Source organism: Archocentrus centrarchus, chromosome 1, assembly GCF_007364275.1.
Source record: "Archocentrus centrarchus isolate MPI-CPG fArcCen1 chromosome 1, fArcCen1, whole genome shotgun sequence".
Lineage (NCBI taxonomy): Eukaryota > Metazoa > Chordata > Actinopteri > Cichliformes > Cichlidae > Archocentrus > Archocentrus centrarchus.
The window spans coordinates 31,040,780-31,053,017 of NC_044346.1; the positions used below are offsets into that span (position 1 = coordinate 31,040,780).

The 12,238-nt window shown below is 38.1% G+C and overlaps 1 protein-coding gene across 1 annotated transcript in view; it reads left to right on the forward strand.

Moving 5' to 3' along the window:
- The window catches only part of pkd1a (polycystic kidney disease 1a), a 76,750-nt gene that overhangs the window by 17,176 nt on the left and 47,336 nt on the right, over positions 1–12,238 (forward strand). The window contains exons 2-9 of the mRNA XM_030730865.1: positions 1,995–2,066; positions 2,171–2,239; positions 3,191–3,262; positions 5,985–6,160; positions 6,396–6,643; positions 7,060–7,320; positions 8,129–8,297; positions 9,845–10,022. Coding sequence (XP_030586725.1) covers positions 1,995–2,066; positions 2,171–2,239; positions 3,191–3,262; positions 5,985–6,160; positions 6,396–6,643; positions 7,060–7,320; positions 8,129–8,297; positions 9,845–10,022 — 1,245 coding nt within the window. The remainder of the gene's footprint in view (positions 1–1,994; positions 2,067–2,170; positions 2,240–3,190; positions 3,263–5,984; positions 6,161–6,395; positions 6,644–7,059; positions 7,321–8,128; positions 8,298–9,844; positions 10,023–12,238) is intronic.

Consider the following 12,238-nt stretch of genomic DNA (forward strand, 5'->3'; position numbering starts at 1 on the left):
TATGTTCCAGTGCATGTTTGTACCTAAGATTTATAAGGAAGGAAGAAGAGTAGTTAATACAGGGAAAAAAAAATCTTTGTCAAAATTGTATCCATGCAATTATGAAATAAATGTCTTGATTTAGGAAATTTCATATTGCCACACTCAACTCAGCTTGCTGGCTCTCACATTTTGGCTCGGCATCAGGCCTTGTTCCTTTTTTTCAACAATAAAGGAGGAAAAAAAATGTGTGAAAAGTGAGTGGTTTACCTAATTTGTGTGAGGACAGACATGACAAACACAACAAGGTAAGAAAGCTAAAACCAGCAGTCACCTTAACGCATGCTGTTTTGAAGTGGGGTAAATTAGGATGGCTTTTTCATACAAGTGCAATATATAAATATATGAATGTCAGAGAAGAATGGATTTATTTCCTTGTAGCTTAAAAACAGGCTTATTTTACATTGTTGTATTAAAAAATGAATCTCAGTAGCACAAAAACTCTTCACATCATATGTACACATGTAACTACCTCACATCAGTAAGCACTTCACATGTGCTCGTTCTTTCTGAAGGACTAAAGCTGCATCGCTTCTCATATACGGTTTGATAATGGAAAGCCATTCTTTGCCCAAGGCATGATTCAGGGCTGCCTAAGTAAACTTGACTCAGGCATAAAGGGGCACTCCACTCATTGCACACATGCTTATTTTATTGATCATGCATTCTAAAGTCTAATAAATTAACCCTGATGATGTCATCAAGATTTCAACACCTTTGGCTTTTGGGCTGCTGTCTTGAAATCGGTGTTACAAAATGAGAACACGGAATTTAAAAATCTCCATTTATGAGATACATATTTTTTTCAAAGTTTGGAGTTTTGACAGATATTTTTAAGGGGCTTGGCGATTTTATTTTTTTTTTTAGCAAAACACTGAATTATTTTGAATGAAGGTTTTGATAAGAAGTGATGACAAGCTGCAAGGGAGGAGCATATTAATTAAAAAGAGGGAAAAACTTTTCCCAGTGGGAGGAGGAAGGAGAAAGCAGGAAGGATGTTTGAGTCATTAATTACTGATTAGATAATGATGCCACAGAGAAAAAAAGTGATACCAGCATTAGGCAGACTCTCACCAATATAGGATTGCCTTTTTTTGCTTTGCACCAAGAATTACCCTGTTGTGTTGTGCAGAAACAACACAACAGGGTAATTCTTTGTCATCTTAGTAGGTGTATCCACGGCCACACAGATTAAATCAAGCAGGACATCTGGCATATGTGCTGGCTGAGAGTTTAAACAATGTGTAAACTCTGCCTACTCTTTTTCAGCATGGTAATGGTACAGAGCCAATCATCACAATTGTGTAGTGGCTTACTGAGTGTAACTGGACCGTGGAGGTCCAAAACTGACAGTAAAAAATAATATGCCATTTAATGCAACAGATATAATATAAACATACACGTCGGCCATCAATGAATCTCTAAAATGTGGGCTTAATTTTTCTTTTTTATTCATTCCTTTAATTATTTAGTTTCCAAATAAACATCCATATTTTTATTAATTAATTTTCATATTTAACCTTTTTTTATTTTTTTGTTTTCTTTGGATTCTGGACTTGGTCTCCATATCTAGGTAACACCATGCACATGCACTGAAGAGTTTCCTCTTCTTTCTCATTGAAAGGCTTTTTTGAAAATATACTTTTATTCCTTAAACTATGATTGAAAAAAAGAAAACTTTTTACTTGATGGCACCCGTGTTATGGTGCATCTTTGCAAAGAAAATACAGACCAGAAACTCATGTGTTATTCTTCAGCACCTCCAAAAGTTTCTGATTGCATATATCTAAATTGGCATTCATATGACCCCAGCATTTCCCTTTTTCTCCTTTTCTATTATTACATTTCATTTCCCAGGCCTTGAACAATCACTCTGTATTATAAATTACTTCTGTGTGTAGGTGCATTCACTCAGCTTGCCCCCATTTTAAATGTGCATATATTTGTTCCCCCAGAGATCTGTCCAAGAACCACATCTCCTCCCTTGATACCAGCCTGTTAGATCATCTCACTGGCCTCCAAGAGCTGTAAGTAAACACTGCATTATGTGATTGTGTGTTTATCTTTTTAGGTAACTGCATCTGTAATCAATCCTATCATTTATCATACTAAATAAATGTCAATTTTTCAGACATCTTCAAGGGAACAGGATCAATGTTCTCCCCAAAGGAGTATTCTGCTGTGGCCTGCTGTCAGTCCTGTGAGTAGAAAGTCTAAGAAAGATGCTGACCTGACAGACCCGGTGTTACGAGGAGAGGAGAATGAGGAAGATGAAAAGAACACAGTAAAGACAAAAGCTTGGTTTAGTCTGGATTAAAGTAGGCAGAAATCCCAGGAGCAAACTAAACGAGAGAGAGTTCACAAAAAGAAGTGTATACAACACACACACACACACACACACACACACACACACACAGTAATCACAGGACGATTAACTTCAATTACAGCTTACTGCTCCAGGCTCCCACTACCTCCCTCTCTCCATCTGTCGGTCTCCCCCTTCCTCCATCCATTACCTTACTTCTTCCACCCGTTGAATGGGCGTTTAAGCACATGTTTGTGTGTATGTGTGTGTGATGAGCGAGGACTGATGGTTTCCATCAGTTCCTTCCAAAACCACCACACAACGGCTCCATTATGTAGCATTTTGGATAGAGTAGGGAGGGAGGGAGCAAAAAAAGGAGATCATGAGTGGAGAAGTAAAAGAGAAGAAGGGAGAGAGGAGAAGAGGAGGGAAAGAGCAAGAAGTGCGAAAACAATGCAGATGGATGGAAATGGGAAAGAAGTGGGGAGAGAGACAGCAAAAAATTAACGTTCATTTCTTTAAGTCTTGCACTGTACAGGCACAGGAGTCGTTTCTGGTTAAGGACATGATAATAATCTTTTCTTTGATGAACACAACACTTGAACTAATTTAATGTAATATTGTAGGAGAAACAGGCTTTGCATACTCATTCATCAGATGGCTCATTTGTTGGCTTAGCACTTTTTAGTCAGGTGCAAAGCCACAAATATAACTCTTGCCGAAGTGACAATATGATAGTAATTGTCATACATTACAGATGAAAAAGTGTAATAAAAAGGATTGTCTGTGTTTTTGTTTGTTTGTTTTAATCTCACAACAGTTGATTTGTGTCTTTATTTCCATCAGTGATTTGAGCAACAACCAAATCACCACCATCGAGGAAAGGACATGTGACAACCCGTGTAATTTAACTCAGATGTAAGTAATTACACTTCACTGCTGCTACTGCTGTAATCTGTATGTTTCTGCCTCTTTCACACAGTTCTAAAATCACATACACATATATATGTATGTATATATATATATATATATATATATATATATATTTTTTTTTTTTTTTTTTTTTTTTTTTTTCTTGTGTAGCATCTATGTAGGCAAAGCTAAATAGATTAATCAATAACAGGTTAGCCTGAAAGACGTTATGTAACCTTTCTCTTCTTTCTGCTGTCTTCTTTCCTGCATTCATTTTTGGACCATCTATTCAGCGCCTTCTCCTTTTGTCTCTTCAATATTTTTTTCTTTTCTGTCATTTCCATTATTGCTCTGTGCCCTTTAATCTCCCGTCCTTCCATATCATTAAGAAATACCCCTTTTCTATAGAAATAATTTTCAAGTATACTGCATACTGATTCAGTGTAGTGGTTTAAAGGGGCACTGTTACTATGCTTCACCTCCCTCAGAAAGACAGAATGTCTTTTTTAGAAAAAAAAAGCCCATACACAGGTAGAGAAAGGTTAACCGTGTCCACCAACGCTACACTTGTTCCAGCTCCTTCAAATATGTCATATTTACATCCATCCATCCATCCATCCATCCATCCATTCTCTTATCCTGTTCAGGGTCATGGAGGGGCTGGAGCCTATCCCAGCTGTCATAGGGCAAGAGGCATGGTACACCCTGTACAGGTCACCTGTTGCAGTGCTAGCACAGAGGCACAGACATCCATTCACACCTATGGGCAATTTAGAATCACCAATTAACCTAACCCCAGTAACTGCATGTCATTGGGAAACCAGAGTACCTGATGCCCCTTACTTTATTTGTGATTCTACATGTGGGGGTCATCACCCACTTGAGCATCATTTGCTGTTAAATTACAAGTAAATCATAATCTAGTGTAAGAAAAACACATAAAGGTTTTTGGCACAGCACCTGTAAAAAAAAAAAAAATCCAACTTTTGTCATCAGCTTCCTTCAAGCTACGTTAGCTCACATGGCGCTACCTGCACATGTGCATGTAGATGTAATATAGAATAACAGAATTCATTCTAATAGATGTAAAGCCGTCTATCCAGCTGTCTGAGTCAGTATTGGACCGATATCTGATTTTAGCATTGGCTCTGTAACTATGTAAAATATGTCTTTATGAAAGAAGTAACTGTTGTTAAATACTCACCTCATTAAACATTTTAGGTTATTGTTTTAGTTACATTATACTTTGTTTAACTACTCAGAGCTAAACAGGGAAAGACAAAGTCAAGTGTTAGTATTTTAATTGACAGCTTTTAACCACCACACAGTGGCAGAAATTGCAGGCTTTGTTAAGTTTTATTTTTGTAGAAAAGTATCATTTTCAACTTTTGGCTCTCCTCTGCTAGCTTTTATGCTGTTATCAAAGTGGTTGCACTGTGCTTTTCTAGCTAGTTAGCAGTAAGTCAAATTAGAGATTAAAAGATTTACTGGAAAAAAAAACATATTCTGAAACTGTGAGAACCAATGTTAACAAAGCCAACTATTTCTAAATAATCAAACTAAAATATGACTTTTATTGATCTCTTGCTTTGATAAAAGACCCATTGTGATAAAAAAAGATAATGCGTCCATAACAGATTCACATCAGGCAATAATAAGTTGGTGATTTGATTTTAGAATGAGTTACTGAACACACACACACACACACACACACACACACACACACACACACACACACACACACTAAGAATGCTGCAGGGGTTTCTTTAAGGACATCTTTCTATAGATTAAGGAGAAAGGGACTACAGTTTCTGCACTTTGACACATTACTGTGAAGTACAATTTGTTATAGTCCCACAACAGTCTTGGAGCCCAGGACAGTTGCCTGTCTCATCTGTTTACAAGCTGCATGTCTGACTGTTGTGTAAGGGAAAAAAACTTTAACTTAATTTTAAACTCACCATGGTTTTTGGGTGCTCTGAAATATTAATAGACACAAACACACATATACAGAGTCCATAGAGAGATGCTACTTGTTGGTTAGGAAGATATTAATTGAGCCTTCAATTCAAAAATACTTTATTATCCCTGAGGGGCAATTTGCCGTGCAGCCAACAGCAAAAATCAGTTAATCAATCAATCGGTCACATACAACCAGGGACACAGAATCACCTAATAGATTTCAAAACGGTAATAGTGGTAGGAACGAATGAGAATTTAAGTCTGTTTGTTCTGCAAGGCGGCAAAGAATATGTCCTTCCTGAAGGAGGTAGCTGACACTCTGAAGACGGGGTGAGTGCTATCACCCTGAATCCTCCCTGCCTTTTGGGTAGCCCTAACTCTGTACAGAAGGGCAGGATCATTAAGTCTTATACCTGCCACTTTGCTACACTTTTTCACAGTGTTCTCCAACCTCCTTTTGTTCTTGAGGCTCAGAGATCCAAACCAACAGATTAAAGACAAAAACAGTTAAAAGTTAAAACTCAATAAAACATTTTCATAAAAATAGTATCCACATTAAAACCCCTAAGTTTCTGAGACAAATACATATGCTGATGAGCCTTTGCACAAATGGCATCTGTATTTGCTTTAACGGTTTATAAATGTGTAATCACCACATAATGACAGTTTAATTAGCAGCGGCATCCACAGTGCTCAACATTGTGACTGTTGAGATGTTTAACAGTTAATGATTCAGTCACCTTGTCTGTCTCCTTCTCTTCTCCAGTGATCTAAGCAGTAACCCGTTTGAGTGTGACTGTAAGCTGTTCCGGTTTGTCAACTGTCTCCAGCAAAAAGGGGTGCAAGTTCGACGCTTAAATGAATTGCGCTGCAGGCACCCCGATGAGCTCCAAGATCAACTCCTATTGAGTCTGCCCACCTGTGATATGAAAACAAATACAGGTTAACACATATAAACATCTTCTTGTGAAGTTAAAGTAAGTCTATGAAAATAAAAGAGTGGTGAAGTACTCGGTCCATTTGGATTTAAACCTCAGCCAAAACAACAATCATAATGGTCTGGTATTATGCATACTTATGAAAAAATAAACCATTCATCATCTTCTTTTGGACAGAGATGTTCTTACATCTTAAAGTCTGTGAGATTTAAGATTTAAACCCATGTTGTCTATTTCAGGACTGTATGCTGCTTGTCTTGAGGATCGCAACAGCGGAGGACTGGGACGAAGTGAACTTGTTATCTTCTCTTATTCCACATTCCGAAACTTGACACGGGAACAGTGTCACAGTGTGTGTTTCAATGAATCGCATCGGTATGGGGGCTTAGGAGAGAAGCACGAGTGTCTCTGCAGCAAAAACTCAGACCCCAACTACATCAGCACGGCTCAGTGTTCTGCTGCCTGCACGAACCCCGATGTTATGAAGGTGTGTGTGTGTAAAGAGTATTGTGCTGTCAGATGTCCTCTGTTGTAGTTTCCTTTTCTTTTTCTTTCCTATTGTGATTATACAACATTCAGGATTTCCTTTTAACTTTTAATAGCCAAACACTAACTTTCCTCTTTGGCGTGAATGACTTCCCCATATCCTGAAGAGTGCTGTGCAGAGGAAATCTGAAATAGAAGTTAGCTAAAAAGCCAAATGAAAATGTAAGAATTGTTTATTTAAAATTGGAACAGTTCATAGTCAGCATGGCATTCAGATTTTATTCAGTATTGTGAAAGAATAGTGAAGCCATAAATATCTTAACAATTACTGGGGAAAGAGGCTTTATTTTTTGTTTAGATGTATATATATTAACACCAAAACCTCCCCTTCCTCACATGGTTTCCTTCAATTCACAGAACTGTGGCTGGGCTCTGGCTCGGGAAGTGTTTGTGGTGGAGTTCTCGGTCTCACTGGAACCCCTCCAGCTGCAAAGCGTTCACGACAAAGTCACTTTCTCCGCCAACTCCTCTGTCACTCCTGTGATGCTGTCCTGGGACTTTGGTGATTTTTCACCACGTGTCAACACTACAGGAACCGGGACCACCACATCAGCTCACAAGTATGGACTTCCAGGATCTTATACAGTCAGTCTGACAGCCTGGGCTGGACATAAGAAGGTGAGGGAGAAAATAATAGGAAAACAATTTTCATCTAAACTTCTAAACAAAAAGTGAGGAGATTTGTGTTTGGTCAATTATTTCTTTGTTGTAGCAATGTTTTTCTGCAAAAAAAGTCTTATATCATTGGAAAGCCTGTTTATCTCTCTTTAAATGGTGCCACATTGGCAAGGAAAATGCATTTGTGGGTTGTGCAGCAGAGTTGAGCATGTGGATTGTGCCCATTAAACTTGCCAAATCTTCTCTGCTAATGTCAAACAGCTTATTCTGCTTTTGACTCTTGTTTTGAGCTTCTGATAATCAGGCTTGTCATCTTTGAAGGGAATTTCAATGCAGAGAGATATTGAGATGAAATTTTGCCTCCAAAATTTGGGAGTGGAGAGGATGGGATGGCCTGCTGGCAGTCCTGACCTCGACCCCATTGAACACTTGTGGGATCAGCTTGGGCGAAAGTAACCAACACACCCACATTGGCTGACTTGCGACAAATGGTTGAAGAATGGGATGGCATCCCACAGCCAAGAAGGTGGCCAGCATGAGCAGGAGTGCCAGGCTGTTGTGGCTGTGTGTGTTTCTTCTACATACTACTGAGGCCTCTGTTTGTTAAATCAATAAAATGTTAAATTGTTTCTTCAGACTTCAATCATCCAAACCAATAAATGACACAAAACAAGAGTCAATATCAGAATAAGACTTTGTGTGTGTGTGTGTGTGTGTGTGTGTGTGTGTGTGTGTGTGTGTGTGTGTGTGTGTGTGTGTGTGTGTGTGTGTGTGTTTGTATTTTAAAATGTTACTTGTGTGTATTCAGGTCTCTGCACGCAGGGAGGTGACTGTGGCCCTTCCTCCCAAACTGGAGCTGCACTGTCCACCTCTTGCTGTGGCCAATAAGAGTCTTGAGCTCACACTTGTCAGCTGGGGATCTGTTGGCTTGACTGTAGACTGGAAGATTACAAAAGATGATGTCCAGGTTGCCAAAGGTGAAATATACCAACACGTAAATTCTGAGCAGTTTCTGAAACTCCACACATTTTGAGCATTGAAATTAGTGTTTGAGCTCCTTGTGATCATCAACATCCAATTAGTTTGTTCTCGCCTGCTGATTAAATCTGAACATTAGCTTAATGTATGTCTGTGAAGGTTACCTGGAAAACTAACAGGACTTACCGTGACTGGATTGGATGGTAAACTTTGATTTAATTGTTTAATCTGTTACTTGTTGTGATTAGGAATTTGGTAGTAGTAAAAAAAAAAAAAAAAAACCATTACGTGATGAAAATCATTTCCAAAAAGCAGGATTTTCAGGCAGCTTGGAACAGCAGAAACAAGTTATAAATGGAGTAGCATACTTGACAAATCAGCTTTGGCATGATACTTGATGTTTACAACAGCTAGTCATTAACTTAGCACTGAACAGGTTAGTATTAACAAATCAGCTTGATCTCACACTGCTTCAATAATGTTGAGGTCTTTTCTTATTTTAATTGACATCAAATTAAAACGTTAGTGGTTTTATTTACTTTTACAAACATTTGCACATTTGAAAAGATGCTTGTACTGTTAAGATTGTGTGAATGGGAAAGATGCAGTGTGGAATCATCTTGATCCCGCACTGCATCTTTCCCATTTTCCTAGCAAAATATCTACACAGCACAGTCTCTCCCTTTCCATTTCCCACCATCGACATACTCAGACTCTTCTCCCACTCCCTTCCAATTTCATAAATTTCTTCCAATTTAATATTTAACTGTTATTTGCTAATTTCACTGGTTTGTTTCTTTGAGATATTATGGCACAAATTTCTATAAAGTGCCAAAGAGTCTGTGAAACGAATGTGGAAGACAAAAGACAAAGTGAGATTGTGACAGACAAGAAATGTCCTTGCTGCTTTTTGGACTGTCTCAGCCAAGGAGTGTTTGCACATTAGAGATGTGAGTAAGGCCATGTGTCTTTCATCTGCCCTCCCTCCCCCATCTTCCTTTACTTTGCACCTATATATGATCATCTTTTGTGTCTGCGTTGGTTGTTTGTTTGTCTGAGGCTTTTAGAAACTCTCTTTAGTTTTTTTTTTTTTTTTACTGAAGTCTCAAAACACTGGCCATAAAATAGTTTTTAAAATATTTCCTGAAGGAAATATTTTATTTTATTTTAAAATAAAATTTTATTTTAAAATAAAATAAATAAATTCATTTCTACGGTGAAATCTAACTTGAACAGTAACGTATGAAAACACTGATTTGCAGTGATATGTAAGTTACTGACTTTCCAGAATGCATTACACAGGATATGCAATCTAGGACTATTGCTGTACTCTAAGTGCTTAGAATAAACATCTTTTTAAGGGTTTCTTTAGATATGTATGTAATTTGTTTTAACGTTGTGAAGCACCTTGTGATCTATGTCTTGAGAGGTGCTATATAAATAAAATTTTACTTACTTACTTACATATGAAGCTGTACTATATATTTCAAGAAAAGTAACTTCAGAATGTCTGATGAATAACATTCATGTTTCTGTTCTTTTCCAGCTTCCCCTTACTGTCCGATGGATGTGACGTACGATCCTGAGTCCTCAAGCTGTTTCCAGATCCTTCCAGGGGAGCTGAGCTGGACTGATGCTCGAAAACAGTGTTTGAGCCGCGGTGGGGATCTGGCAATAGTCAGGAGTGACAAGCTGCGTAACCTGCTGGCAACAGAAGTCACACAGTGAGTGTTTTCCCTCTGTATAGGCAGAGATGCACTCTCAATGTTTGTTCTCTGTATGCATAAGTTGTGATGGCAGTTTTCTCAATTTGAAACAGGCAAATAATTTTATTTCCTCAAAAACAAATGCATTAGTGGATTATTACCAAGGGTTAAAGTGGGATTTGGCAGGTGGGGGGGGGGACTCTAAGAGCGGGTGTAGCAGTGCGGCTTGGAGAAAGGGATTATGTAGAAATAAGTCACATAATAATTTGCTTTGTGAGCACCAGTAGATTTTACTTTGTGTACAGACTGTGATCAGTTGACCTGTGCCACTACTCCAATATTCACTGCTCTTTGTGGATTTAGCCAAGTTAATTCAACAAGATATAAGCTGATGTTATCCTGTATGTCTGATTCCCAATACCTAGACTATAAAGCTATTATAAAAGGTATAATTCAGTGAGTGACTCTAATCAGCATCATCACCTTAAATATAAATGTAAGGTAACAGTAACCTAACCAGTCTAGCACAGTGCATCATTGTAAACTTCCATCACAATACTGTAAACTGACCAGTCTAGCCTGTACTAAACTGCCTGATATTTTCATGCAACCTTTGAATAACACAAAATTGGTATATTTCAATTTGTTTTGCAAGATATTTCACAAAACCATAATTCATCAATAGATCCAGTATCTGACTTAAAAGCACTAAAATAAATGGGGACATTACATGTAAGATTTAAATTTCCAGTAAATAAAATTTCACTTGCTGAGCAGTCCTTACTTTTGAAAATAAACTCTCATCTTCCTCTACTTTACTCTCTTTCGTACTTCTTTCTCCATCTATCAGTGTGGCACATTAACAGTTTTTTCTCTCCCTTGGAAAATACAGCAGCTGCACATTTAGCTCACAACATTTTTTGACAAACTGCACAGAAACAGTTTGCGTGTTTGGTGATATTTATTGAGCTGAAAAGTCGCATTTGAAACATAAAGCATTTCTCCATTTATGGTTTCTCCACCTCTGTCATTAGCTTAACTTCACCGAACGCAACTTAACATCAATACCATGAATGCATCACGGGGATGGAAAGAAAATAGGGGTGTGTTGAAGGTGTAGCAGTACATGTCATTATTTTCTTATCACTGAGCAAGTATCTTCATGCCATCACTGGAAGCAACGCCAAGCTGCAGCACATGAAAAATTAACTCATTTAATAGTAACATGCATTAACCTGACTGCCAGATTTAATAACTCATTAACTAAAGATCTGGATTGGAACGTCATTCCAGATGGTTCCAGCCCACTTTAACTCATGACTATTACTATATCAGTTGTCGGGTGTATCAGCATGCTATGCACAAGGTTTTCAGGTCCAAAACTGATCAGTTACCAGCTCCCGCAATTCGTCTTCCTCGTTTCCATGGCAAACTGAAACAAACCTATGGTACAGTCTGTTTGCTGCAACGGCAGCCAAGAACTATCAAAACAGACAAAAATACTGAAAACAGATGTTGAACTTTCAATCAGTGACAGTCACAGAATTACATGGTTTCGAAAGGAGTGCATGCAAATGTGTTTGTCTTTCTTCTCCCCTCCTCTCTCTCTCTCTTTCTCTGTGTGTGTGTGTGTGTGTGTGTGTGTTCACTTATTTATTGAATTCATGCCTTTATGTTTACCACATGAATTCATTTGTCCTGTTTGCGTTTGCATATTTTCAACCTTTTAATTATTAATATATTTTTGATTTTCATTTAGTCTTGGGATGCATAAAATACAGACTTTGCTGTGTGTGTTCTGAATTTGCTCCAACAGTATATGTCTCTTGTATGTTGACAGGATGCATTTCTTTGCAGCATGTATGTCTGTTTGATGCGCTGTATATGAACACTGTATGAAGAAAGCTCTGGATTTGGCTTTGATTTGGTTTTCTGGCCTTGCGCTGATCTGAAGGCTTCCAATGTTTGGTGTTTAGATGGGAGAAGGTCAAAAAAACACATCTGTAAAAGCACAGCTGCATTGTAACTTTAACACCCTAGGAAGCGGATTTTTTTGTGTGTTAATATGAGTGTAGAGGCCCTGGACTTGTATACCAAAGGGGATGAGAAGAAAAAAAAAACCTGCTGCAGATGGAGCTTATCCCTGCTATCCTCCTCTGCTCATGTGTTCCTCCACCCCCTCTCTTATATAAGGAACTTCTTTTTTTTTTAATCTGTCCTTGTGTTTTTGCTAC